The 14,026-nt window shown below is 47.0% G+C and overlaps 1 protein-coding gene across 3 annotated transcripts in view; it reads left to right on the top strand.

Moving 5' to 3' along the window:
- Positions 1-14,026, top strand: part of PRPF8 (pre-mRNA processing factor 8) — an 83,420-nt gene that overhangs the window by 48,997 nt on the left and 20,397 nt on the right. For all 3 annotated transcript variants that reach the window (XM_085859256.1, XM_085859258.1, XM_085859257.1), the window contains 4 exons: positions 686-832; positions 947-1,107; positions 1,239-1,430; positions 3,560-3,797. In XM_085859256.1, the coding sequence (XP_085715382.1) occupies positions 686-832; positions 947-1,107; positions 1,239-1,430; positions 3,560-3,797 (738 nt within the window). The remainder of the gene's footprint in view (positions 1-685; positions 833-946; positions 1,108-1,238; positions 1,431-3,559; positions 3,798-14,026) is intronic.

The following is a 14,026-nucleotide window of genomic DNA, read 5'->3' as shown; positions in this document are numbered from 1 at the left end:
GGGTTTGAGTGATTGTTGCTCCTGATCCAGGTGAGTTTCAGGTCCTATTTTATTTTTCCCATGGTGGTGTCCTATTTTTCTCTATGGTTGTGGTGAGGTGGTGAAAAATCGATCTGCAGTTCAACTTTTATGTTCAACTTGGAAACCAACTTCCTGCTCCTTTCCTCATCAACTGCAGACCAAACATGGTGGATCCCATGCATGACGTCATGATTGAGTCAGTGTCTAACCAACAAGAATGCATGAATATAACAAGTTAGAGGTTCGCCATTTAATTAAAAAAATTATTGTTTTTTTTTTGTTGTTGACGGTTATTCAACTCTGAAAATATTTTCATCAGTTTGGTGATCCTGGCTGTATTTTTATTTGATGGATTCAACTTCCGCTTCTTTATAGTTATTCGATGAATGGCTGGAATAAAAATGGAGAATGGCGGGGAGGGAGATGTGAGAGAGTCTGTGTATAATGCATAATGACGCTTTCCCAAACGCAGTTCTATTTACTGCTGTTCAGCACGTCACTGCTAATTCCGACCTCAAATCTTGGAATGTAGTTATTCTCTTGGTTCTCCCTTTATTTTAGTTGCATTAAACAAAGATGGAGCAGTCTTGTAAACCGTTATTAGCAGCTCTCTTTTAAACATGTACCTGTCTAATTCTACCCCCGCTCCACACCCTTCTTCCAGGTGTATGTGGGTTTCCAAGTGCAGCTTGACCTGACGGGCATCTTCATGCATGGCAAGATACCCACCCTGAAGATCTCACTAATCCAGATCTTTCGTGCCCACTTGTGGCAGAAGATCCACGAAAGTGTGGTCATGGATCTCTGTCAGGTGAATGTTCACCACAGGGATTAATTTTTGGCTGATTGCATCAAGTCAATTGGCTAAAGGTGATCGATTAGCCCCGATCCGCACCAACCCATGATACAAATTTCCTTTATGCAGGTGTTTGACCAGGAACTTGATGCCCTGGAGATAGAGACTGTGCAAAAGGAAACGATTCATCCACGGAAATCGTACAAAATGAACTCGTCGTGTGCAGATATCCTGCTTTTCTCTGCCTACAAGTGGAATGTGTCCAGGCCATCCCTGCTTGCTGACTCAAAGTACTTTACGAATCCCTTTGGATGGATTGCATTTTGATTATTATTCTTTGTGTTGTTCTTCAGTTTGCTGAAAGTGAAATGAAGTGTTTTGTAGTAGAATTGAAATGCAAAAAAGCAAATTTGTTTCCTAGGGATGTTATGGACAGCACTACGACGCAAAAGTACTGGCTCGACATTCAGCTTCGCTGGGGTGACTACGATTCTCATGATATTGAGCGCTACGCTCGAGCAAAGTTCTTGGATTACACGACTGACAACATGAGCATCTATCCGTCACCCACTGGTCTGCTTATTGCAATCGATCTTGCATACAACCTTCACAGGTACAACCATTCAGACCAAGATGAGCAAGAGCTCTCAACAAATGAATTTTCTTTTTTTATGCTTTATTCAGAGCTTTGAATTGTAATTTTTTTTATGGACCAACACTGGGCCCAAAATACTGCCATGGGGAACTCAACCCTTCACCGGGAGAAGGTAAGAGAGTGTTCAATTATTAGCAACACGGTGATATGTGAGTGGAGGAAGTCAGAGATACAAGAATGCAGGTAGCTAACGATGCCACAGACAGAGAGCTTAGCAAGCAAGTGGGACGCCAGACCGTGTCGAATGCTTCAGATGTGTCCAAGGAGACAATCCTGACCTCTTGATTGACATTTGGGGCCTCCCACCATTGCCGTGAGAGAACAGCAGCATGTCCTGAGTTGAGACACTGGGATGCCATCCAAACTAATGGTCAGGGATTAGACTGTCTGAAAACAGGAAAGATGGCATCAGCAGCAATGACGAATTATATCACTTTGCTCTTAATTGCAAGGAAGATCACGGGTCTGTCATTGATGGGGTCTGTTTTTGCACCCTTCTTATCGATGGGAGTGATGTTTGTTGACTTCCAAGCTTGATGGGAGGCAGTCAAAGGAGGACTGACTGAATATTGGAGACAGAGGAAGCAATATCGACAGAGCAGGATTGAAGAGTGTGGGCATTGAGGCCTTCTGAGTCTGTCATTGAAGCAAGGGCAAGGCAAGACAGAACTTATTGTACCTTCTCGGTTGAGTAGTAAACAACATCCAATCCACAGTGAGTATGAGGGGGTAATGTGGGGACAGAGCAGGATGTGTTGGGTACAACAGCTTTGGCATTGTGCCTTATTTGGGGGGTGGGTGGGGGGGGAGTCTGCAATGATTCAATTTGAAGCGAGGGATGGAGAGCATACGCCAGAGACAAACTGACAAGGTGCCACTATGAGTTGGAGGAAGGAGACTGGATGGAGAGTTCAGCTTGAGCATTTGCAAAATGGTGTTATCTGGCTTGCCTCTGGAAGGAGATACGCACTTGTTGCGAGCCTTCTGGAATTGATGAAAGTTACTCTCACGTTAGTTTCCATGCTAAGAAAGCAAGCTGCTTGACTCCAGCTATGCCTCCCCACTCTATTCAGTGTGCCATTGCCTAGACCTAGAAGATGGATAGGACAACTGCAGGTGGGTCGTCGGATAAACCAGTCGGTGCATTAGAGAATGGAGGCTTTTGTGAAAATATTCCCATGCAAAGTCAATATCAGATGCTGTGGAAATTGGTTCAATCCTTCTGTGAGAGGGCAGATTGCAATCCCTGCCATTTGACAAAAGAGGGTGACTGACAAATAAGAGAAGTGGGGAGGAAAGGGGAGTAGGGGAAAATGCATGAGGTAGACAAGCTCGACACCTGAAGCAAATTCTTAGGGAGGGAAAACTAGAAATTTGGAATTGGGTGGGCTTGGGAGTAGGCGGTTGGGGTGTCGGGGGGGGGGGTGGGGGCTGGGTTTTAACATGGGAAGAAAAGATTGTTTTGGATGGAGGATAATCTGATCTGAGATGGTGGTGAACAGCTGTCTGTTCTGAAGGTACCTGGCTGGGGATGACAACCTGTATTGGTGCAAAGCTTCCTCGAAGGTTAATGACTAACTGCATCTAACCCCAAAAGCCTGCCGGAAAAGGATGATAACCTGCGTGGAAGGAGTATTCATTGAGGCAGTTGTGCTCTTTTGTAAAGCCACATCACCAAACGCTTGTGAAATGTCAGGCCCATTCAAAATTAGTTTATCTGTCGAGCAAAAGTTAGAACACATTTGTAGTACCCCACGCCGAATAAATCCGATACCACCATGTTGTTCGTTTATGAGTTGTTCCGCATGTACGACCTGGTTATTCTCTTTTTGTCATTTTCTTCTTTAAAATCTGAAACATGTATTTCAGTCATCCTAATTTATTGAAGGGTTGGAAACAAAAGTTTGATGTTCCAAATCGATTTTTCCAATATCTTAACCTTACCACTTGTTGACATAAATCAAGCCAAACAGCAGACTCTCCTTTTTTTTGCGTGTGCGTGTGCGCACACAATTTTGAATGCTATTGTTTGATAAAGTTGTAGTTTGCATTGATTTGAAGTACCATACATGTTCCCACTCTTTCAGTGCATATGGGAACTGGTTCCCAGGATGCAAGCCGCTCATCCAACAGGCCATGGCCAAGATCATGAAGGCCAACCCAGCGCTCTACGTCTTGCGTGAGCGCATTCGTAAAGGTCTGCAACTCTATTCCTCTGAACCAACTGAGCCTTACCTCTCCTCCCAGAATTACGGAGAGCTTTTCTCGAATCAGATCATCTGGTTTGTTGATGACACCAATGTCTACCGTGTCACCATCCACAAGGTACTACTTGAATTACTTACTTGCTTTTTCCTTTCACACCCCATTTTACAGTTATAAGTGCTGTATTCTTGGCATATCGTAATGTGAATATACTAGTGCATGCCCGTAGATGTGTGACCGTACGTGCAAACCCTCCCCCCCTCCCCCACAAAAAACTCAAACCGCGTGCCAGAAACAACAACCACACAAGCCGTTCCTTCGCTTTCACGTGCCCGTACGTGCGTGGCTGTACATGCAAAAAAAAAACAAACAAATATATATATATATATATATATATATATATATATATATATATATATATATATATATATATATATATATATATATATATATATTGTTGCGGATTTGCGCCCGCCGGCGTGCTGACGGCCACGTAACTCGAATCGCGGCACGTCGCCCACCGGACGGACAATCCAGTCGTGACCCTCTCGGACTAACGCCGGGAACCAGTCACGGGTGGACCTTTCGGTCTCACCGCGATCGAGCCAATCAGCCCCCGCGTGGGATAGGGTTGCTCGCCAAATTCGACCTACCTAAGTACCCACGCGGAGGGTAGACCGGGCGATCGCACCTCGCCGCAGGTCGACTTCGGACACGGGCCACTTAAGCGACCCGTTCCGTACTATCGGGATAACCGAGCGGTGTTATCGTCGACCTCGACGGTTCGATTAATTATCGGGCGTATTCAGCCCACTACCAACCCTTTACGTGAAGCAAGATGAGGATTCAATGAAGGAAATGACGAAGCGAAGCGGGAAACAGTTCAACACAAAGCACATTTATTCGCGACGAACGGAAAGCACACATATTCAATTCCACCAAAAGCACATAGAAAAAACACAATGCAATTTACACAAAAAGCAAATGTAAAAGCGAAGACACAATGCAGAGCTAATACCGACTACCGAGCACATGGCAACACTTATACAATTTTACTTCACAGACGGCGCCGACAACACATACCCAAAACCAAGGAAAAGAATACCCTCAAGGATGAGGCGGGCCTGAGGCCGAGACCGGGTCGGGCCTACCCGTCTGGTGATGAGACGCGGAGCGGCGATGGTGCCTCAACTCCGCGGGCCTCGCGGGCAGTGTCTGGTAGGGGGTGGGAAAGGGGCCCCCTTGGTCGCACTATCTCAGCGCGGGGGGAAACAGGAGGGGGTTGCTGATGCTCGGGGTATAGAGGATTTTTATTGTCCCGCGACGAGCGTCTCCACCTCGGCCAGGTCGCGCTGTCGGCCTCCCTGGGGTGCAGCTCCCTGCACGACGCGAGCACCCCCTCGTCTGCCCTCGCCGCCTCTCCACAGCTCCGTCCCCTCCGCTCCGACTCCAACGCACACGACGACCAGCTCCTTCTTGCCAACTCCACCGCCCGTGAAGTCTTAACTCTCTGTTCCCTCTCGACTCTACTACTCACTGGACTGACGAACACGGTCGCTTATATCAGCCCCGTGGCTTCGCCCTCTCATCTTTGACCCCCTCCCTTCGACCTTTCACCTCGCTCCCCATTGGCCCGAGAAAAAGTGGGCGTGAATGCTTTTTGATCCATAAATTTGCATATATCGATCGCCCTCCAACGCCCTGGAGGCGGGGCCAAATCGCCCCTCGCTCACCGATTGGACGGCACAAAAGTGGGCGTGTGTCGTTTTTGATCCGTTTTTGAAGCAGAAAATCCGTGGTTTTGTACACGCTGTTCGGCGCGCGCCCTGCACGAGTCCAACACCGGTACCCACAAGCGGCGCAAGAACGGTGGCGATGCGACGGTTGCGAGGTGTGACGTGAAGCGGCGCCGCGGTGGGTGGTTGATGTGGTTGGTGGTGGTAACAATGGCGGTTGGTCCAAAATAAAGATAGTAAAAGAAAAACGGCTATCCTGAAGAGTCGCAGCACGCATAAATGACATGTATTCCCACTAGACAACGGGTTTGGGCCTAACTACACATGTACTTACCGAAATACCTCACCTAAGGGACCTGAATGGTGGTTTGCGAATTTGGTAACCACAACAATATATATACTTTAAAACCACTTGCCAGAAACAACCACACATGCCGTTCCTTCGCTCTCGCGTGGCCGTACGTGCGTTGCCATACATACAAAAAAAACTAAAAAAAAAAAACTTTCAAACCGTGTGCCAGAAACAACTACACAGGCCGTTCCTTCGCTCCCGCGTGCCCATATGTGCATGGCCGTACATGCAAAAAAAATAAAAAAAAAATAAAACTTTCAAACAACCACACAGACCATTCCTTCGCTCTCATAAATGACGAATGGATTGGGGCATTGTGTTTATCTATAAATGCGGATAAGAAATCAAGAAATTATTAGAATACACTAAGTCATCACTATCCAAAAGTAGTGCGTGCCCGTACGGAATGTTCACATCATTCTACGAATTATCGCTTGCATTGAAGTAACAACTGCTGTGATACTTACACACAGAGTTAATTAAAATCAAGTTTACCTCCCTGTCTTTGCTTGCCATGACATTCGCTGCCATTTACCATTGGCACTCCTACCCCACGGTAACTCAGGCACCGATCGATCCCCATCGTAACCAGCACGGCACGTGACGTCATCGTCAGCCGGCCGTGCACCGGCCTACGCAGCAAGCTGTCCTGTGATTGGTTGGTAAATAAATGGCCATAACTCGGGAATCACTTGTCCGTTTAATATCAAATCTTGAAAAGGCACATACTCAGGTCCCCAACAATATAGCTGGCAAGTTTCAATGAGATCGGACCAGTGGTTGTCGGGAAACAGCGGTCACAGACGCACAGGCACGCACAGGCACGCACAGGCACGCACAGGCGCTCACAGACACGCACAGACACGCACAGACACGCACAGACACGCACAGACACGCACAGACACGCACAGACACGCACAGACACGCACAGACACGCACAGACACGCACAGACACGCACAGACACGCACAGACACGCACAGACACGCACAGACACGCACAGACACGCACAGACACGCACAGACACGCACAGACACGCACAGACACGCACAGACACGCACAGACACGCACAGACACGCACAGACACGCACAGACACGCACAGACACGCACAGACACGCACAGACACGCACAGACACGCACAGACACGCACAGACACGCACAGACACGCACAGACACGCACAGACACGCACAGACACGCACAGACACGCACAGACACGCACAGACACGCACAGACACGCACAGACACGCACAGACACTCACAGACACGCACAGACACGCACAGACACGCACAGACACAGACACGCACAGACACGCACAGACACGCACAGACACGCACAGACACGCACAGACACGCACAGACACGCACAGACACGCACAGACACGCACAGACACGCACAGACACAGACACAGACACAGACACAGACACAGACACAGACACAGACACAGACACAGACACAGACACAGACACACACACATACACACAGAGATTGCTGGAATTATAGATAGATGAGATGACAAATGAAGGGGTTGAATGCAGACTGCAGAGCAATGAGTAAGGAAAGCCGTCGTTGTGAATCGTTTTTACCACCAAATTGAGATGTATTTCGTTGGCAAGCATGTTGAGTTGAGCTGAATTCCTTAACACTTCCAAAGGCCACAGCATTTCGACAATTGGAAACAAAAAAAAGTTGTGCACTTTTTTTGATAAATTATTTTTGGAACAATTTTTCTTCAATAAATAAGTAAAAATAAAAATCGTCTCCATGTACATTGTACACACTTTTATCTCGTTAGCACCTCTTCATAAACAACATCGCTGAGGAAACGGCGCTTCTCCTTTGTTTCCTCGTCCAGGGCAAGAATACGGAGGTTGCTGGATCTGCCAAGGTTTTGATAAATCATTAGTTTTAACCAATTATTCAATTAGCGCCAACGTATTTTGCCTTTTCGCAAGGAAAAACACAGAGAAGAGAAGAGAAGAGAAAAACCCGTAATGGCGAACGCGGCTGAGTTTCTCTTCCCCATCGACCACGGCTACGCAGCAACGCTTCCTGTCATTGGTTGATTAAAAAAAATGGCCGCGGCTTCGCAGCAACGCTTCCTGTCATTGGTTGATAAAAAAAATAGCCGCAGCAACGGTTCCTGTCATTGGTTGGTAAATAAATGGCCATAACTTGGGAAGCACTTTTCGATTAATATCAAACCTTGAAAAGGCACATCCTCAGGTCCCCAGCTATATATCTGGCAAGTTTCAATTAGATCGGACCAGTGGTTGTCGAGAAACGGCGGTCACACACACACACACACACACACACACACACACACACACACACACACACACACACACACACACACACACACACACACACACACACACACACACACACACACACACACACACACACACACACACACTGCTGGAATTATAGATAGACTAGTGCATGCCCGTAGATGCGTGGCCGTACGTGCAAACCCTCCCCCTCCCCCCCCGCAAAAAACTCAAACTGCGTGCCAGAAACAACAACCACACAAGCCGTTCCTTCGCTTTCATGTGCCCGTACGTGCGTGGCTGTACGTGCAAAAAAAAAATATATATATATATATATATACTTTAAAACCGCTTGCCAGAAACAACTACACAGGCCGTTCCTTCGCTCTCGCGTGGCCGTACGTGCGTGCCAGAAACAACAACCACACAGGCCGTTCCTTCACTCTCATAAACGACGACTGGATTGGGGTATTGTGTTTATCTATAAATGCGGATAAGAAATCGAGAAATTATTAGAATACAGTAAGTCATCACTATCCAAAAGTAGTGTGTGCCCGTACGGAATGTTCACATCATTCCATGAATTATCACTTGCATTGAAGTAACAACTGCTGTTATACTTACACACAGAGTTAATTAAAATCAAGTTTACCTCCCTGTCTTTGCTTGCCATGACATTCGCTGCCATTTACCATTGGCACTCCTACCCCACGGTAAAGGCCCGGTCACACCTTGACGTTTTAGCCAACGTATGCCGATTTTTAAAAAAAAATTTCTAAAACGCTGGCACACATTGAATACGTTATGGGTAAGTTTTGATAACATTGAGAGCACGCTGAAAAACACTGCCATACGTCGTTGTACGTTGGCTTTAAACGTTGTACTTTTCGGTTGTCCTCAAATTTTTTCATGCTTGAAATTTCACGACGTATGCCGGCGTATGACTCACACGTTCCGCTACGCTGGCCACAAGTTGTATGCACGGTCTGCGATCGTTGACAGACGTCAACACATGCTACTTGTAAGTTAATCATAAGTTGAGACACGCCGAGGTAATGTTTAGCGTACCCGAAACTTATTTCTAACCTATGATTAACGTGTTGTTGGCACGTTACGCGATCGTTGCCACACATTGACAGACGTTACTTTTAAGTTACTCATAGGCTGAAAGACGTCGGTATAATGGATCGTCCTTGCGTCAGCGTCCACGGCCACGGCCAGGACACTTATTTGCAGCATTCTGCAAACTTTTCTTCGGCATGACGAGGATGTTCACACTTCGATGTCTAGCTTGGCTATGATTCCAATTGTCCATCAGCATTGTCTATTTAAAATAGTCGAGTTTGAGCGTTTTAACTCGTTCAGAAGAAACGTTTCAAATTTCAAAACCCCAGCGTCAAAAAAAAAAAAAAAAAAAAAAAAAACAAAAAACAAAGGCGAGTGACAGCAATTTAAATCGTTCATTGTAAACAATGAAACTAGCTGAGTGGTACCGTTTAAAAGTCGTTGAGTGTAAAAAAAATCCAATTGTTGAGCGCAAGCGTCTACTTTCAATAGTGGGGTTTGAGCGATTTAGCACGTTCAATAGAAACGATTAAAATTTCCAAGCCCCAGCGTCAAAAAACAAAGGCGAGTGACAGCAATTTAAATCGTTCATTGTAAACAATGAAAATAGCTGAGTGGTACCGTTTAAAAGTCGTTGAGTGTAAAAAAAATCCAATTGTTGAGCGCAAGCGTCTACTTTCAATAGTGGAGATGCAGCCATTTAATGCAGCCATCACTTCCGGTTCCGGTTTTAGAGCAGCGAGAGGTCTCCTTTGGGGCTCCCTGTTAACGTTCTCAAAGCTAAGTTTCCGGTTGTTATTTGTCCCGTTTTAACTGTTTAATTTTCTCACCTACATGTTACTGTGTGTTGCTAGTTCGGTTTTGTTTCAAAAATCGTGCCATTTTGTGAGTATTTTTGTCGACGTTCTTACCTGTGCTTGAGGCCTAGGCCTAGGTTCCACTCGGTGTTCGATCGTTTTTTTTTTTTGTTTGTTTGTTTTTTCTCCCCATTACCTTCAATTTCTATCCTCCCCATTACCTTCAATTTTGATACTCCCCACTTTCCAAACATCCCCCATTCTCCCAACTAATCTCTTTCTTATCTCAAAAAAAAAATAAAAAAATAAAAAAAAAAATACCCTACAACAACAACACGCTCACCTTCTCCCGATTCTTCTTCTTCCTCTTAACTTCCTCCTCGTCTTCTTCCTCGTTTTTTTTTTTTTTTTTTTTTTTTTTTACACTTCCATGACGTAATCTGTTGAACTCTCTCATACATTATTTTTAACTACAAAAACGATCTTATAATGCTTCATCTTCCTCTCTCACACATGTGGTACTCTTTACTGTTTCACAATGCACTACTCTTCTGCTATTTTAACAGACTGCTCTCATTTCGACCTCTCCTTCATTCCTTGTCTAAAAAATCCAACTATTACAGCGCTTCTTCTCTCCATGCTCTGAATTCGCCTTCATTGCATCCATCAAGAATTGTGTTAAATCGCATCTCTGACCTAAAACTTTTAAAAACCACAGTTTGCCATGGATGCTCGCTTTCCATCAACCATTCTTTTTCCAACTTCAGTGCCAACTCACCCCCTCACCCCTCACTCTCACTCTCAAAGCAACCATCCCACTCTTCTCCCTCCAAGCCTCCCTCTCACCTCTCTCAAAAATCCCCCTCACCTTTCTCCCACCTTTCATCCCCCTCACTCTTCCTTCTCAAAGTTGCCCCCCTCTCATCCACCAACCTGCCTCCCTCCACTGCCCTCTCACCTCCATCTCTTCACTCCACCTCCTCAAATCCTCAACTGCCTTCTTCCTTGTCTCTTGTCCCCCCTCTCCCCCAGCACCACAGAGCCTTTTCTCCTCCTCATTCGGCCCCCTCCCCTCGCTGTTCTGCAATACCCCACACTCCTTCAGCAACCCTCCTTACCTGCCCCCTCATCCCTTGTCCTACCCTCCCCTCCCCCTCCACCTCCTGCACCCAAAGCCTCCTCCCCTTCCTCTTCATTAAAAGTGTGGACCTCAAATATCCGGGGCCTTCGCTCAAACCTTTCAGATCATTCCATACAGGTTGCCACTGACAAACCAGACATTATCTGCCTAACAGAAACTTTCCTCTCCCAAGACGTGTCTGACTCCCAAGTATCTCTCCCTGGCTACTCCCTCTTACGGTATGACAGACCTGAGCCTCGTCCTGGTGGAGGTGTTGCTCTCTTCATCAAAGACTCTATTCCTCACTCTCCATGCACTGCTCTCACTCCCCCACACCCCCAGGAATACCTCTGGCTTCGGCTTCCCCTCCACTCCCACCTCATGTTTATATGTGTACTGTACCGTCCACCGAACAGTGATGACTCCATCTACACCTCACTATCCGAAAACATGGACCATCTTCTATCTTCTCATCCAAACTCTCTCTTCCTCTTATGTGGTGACTTCAATTGTCATCACGCCAGTTGGCTCGGTGTGGGTACCTCTCTCACCTGCCATGGCACCTCAGCAAAAGCTTTCTGCGACTCATTGGGACTGACTCAATCGGTCAACTTCCCGACCCGGATCTCAACCAATGGTACTCCATCTCTTCTGGATCTGATTTTGACAAATTTCCCTGACAATATCTGCTGCTCTTCCTTCGCTCCAATCGGTTCTTCTGACCACGTCCTTGTCAAAGTGGACATCTCTCTGGCTGTTATCAGAGAACCACCTCACCGCCGTCGAGTCTGGCATTTCACTCAAGCCGACTGGCAGGGTCTCCGAGCAGCCATCAAACTGACAGACTGGTCTCCTATCACTACTTTCTCAAACATCAACTCATCCTGGGAATTCTTTCAAAGAAACTTGCTCTCCCTCATGCACAGATTTATCCCCTCTCGTGTTCAGTTGTCTTACCCTTCCTCCCGCCCTTGGTTTACTGAAGCTTGTGGTGAGGCAGTTGTCCTGAAACAACTTGCCTTTGCCTCATGGAAAGCAAACCCAACTGAGGGCAATCTCAGTTCCTTCCACAAAGCTCGGAACAAGTGTGTATCTACCCTCAGGAGAGCCAGAAAACAACATCTTTCTCATCTCAAGTCTGAACTCTCAAACCGCTCTCCCTCCTCAAAATCCTGGTGGCGTTTAATCAAATCTGTTTCTGGTGTATGTTCCCCCTCCATTCCCTCCCTTACCTCAAATGGATGCACTGCTGATTCCACACGTGATAAAGCTGAATGTCTAAACTCGGTGTTTGCAGCTAAATCTTGTGTCCTAAACCCATCACTATCTCTACCCATTTTACCCAGTCGCACCCAACTGTCCCTGGACTCTGTATCCTTTTCTCCTGACAAGGTGGAGAGCTTGCTTTCAAACCTCGAGTCAGATTCTGCAACCGGTCCAGACGGCATCAGCCCACGTGTCCTCAAAGCCTGCTCTTCTGCTCTTGCTCACCCACTCTGTTCTATTCACCCTCTCATTTGCCCAAGGTCATCTGCCATCTGCTTGGAAATCTGCTAACATCACTGCCCTGCATAAAAAAGGTGCAAAAACAGATCCCTGTAACTACAGACCAATCAGCCTTCTCCCAATCATCAGCAAGGTGATGGAATCCATCATCGCCTCAGATATGAAATCCTTCCTCTTCTCCAATGGCTTGATTTCCAATCATCAATTTGGTTTCAGACCAGGTCACTCTACCCTGGATATGCTGCTTCTGCTCTCCCATCAATGGATGGAGGTCCTCAATGCCAGACAGGAAATCCGAGCCGTATCCCTGGACATATCACGTGCTTTTGACACAGTCTGGCACCCTGCCCTACTCACCAAACTCTCTTCCCATGTTATTCAAGGCCATCTCCACTCATGGCTCGCAGACTTCCTCTCCTGTCGCAGTCAACGTGTGGCCCTAAATGGAGTTCTTTCATCCCCTCTTCCTGTGCAGGCTGGAGTTCCTCAAGGTAGCGTTCTGGGCCCTGTTCTTTTTCTGGTTTTCATCAATGATCTCTCGGACTCCCTGGAAAATCCTCTATTTCTCTTTGCCGACGACTCCACCCTCTGCCGTACCATCTGTCATCCCTCAGACCGGCAAGCAGCAGCTTCTTCGCTCACTGCAGATCTGGATAAAATCACAAACTGGTCCAACACGTGGAACATGTCTTTCAATCCAGACAAATCTCACACTCTCACTGTGTCTCTTCGAAAGGACCGTTTACAAACCCCCCCCATCCACTTTCTCAACAATCCTCTGGAAGAAGTCTTTTCTTTCAAGCTTCTAGGTCTCACTATCTGCCATGACCTTTCCTGGGAAAGTCACATTTCCAACCTCGCCTCAAAAGCCAGTCGCCGACTGGGAATCCTCCGTCGTGCTAAGTCCTTCCTCGGCCCTCTTGAGCTCCTGACCACTTACAAAGCTTTTGTCCGTAGCCTGATGGAGTACTGCTCTCCCCCTCTGGGCTGGTGCTCCTGCCTCCCACCTTTCTCGGCTTCACGCTGTCGAAACGAGGGCATTTAAGATCATCGGCATCTCCCGCAATGAAGCTGAGTCTTTGGGCCTCTCACTCAATCACCGCAGGTTGGTCGGTGGTCTTTCTGTCCTCTACCGACTCCTCTCCAGCCTTGCCCCCCCTGCTCTCTCTGCGATTTGTCCCCACCACATTTCCACAGGGCGCTCAAGGTCCGCCAACAACCCCCTTCTGGTAAAACTACCAAAATCACGAATCACTGCTCATCTTCACTCTTTCATTCCTCTTTTTTCCCGCCTTTGGAATAAACTTCCTCACTCTATTCTTTCCCATTCTTCCCTCCAGGCTTTCAAAACAGCTGTTCACCACCACCTCTTATCTTCCCCCATCCAAATCCTCGATCTTTTCTACCCCCGATAATCCACCCAAGCCCACTTCCTTCATTTCTCCTGCTTTCCTTCCTGAAAGTCCCTGAAATGTCCATCTTCTCTTCGCCATGTTCCCCGTCCC

The sequence above is a fragment of the Eptatretus burgeri genome, chromosome 16 (assembly GCF_056783735.1).
Source record: "Eptatretus burgeri isolate ZD-2024b chromosome 16, Ebu_testis_v1, whole genome shotgun sequence".
NCBI classification, from domain to species: domain Eukaryota; kingdom Metazoa; phylum Chordata; class Myxini; order Myxiniformes; family Myxinidae; genus Eptatretus; species Eptatretus burgeri.
The sequence above is the reverse complement of the archived record's forward strand: the minus strand, read 5'-3'. Positions and strand labels throughout refer to the sequence as shown.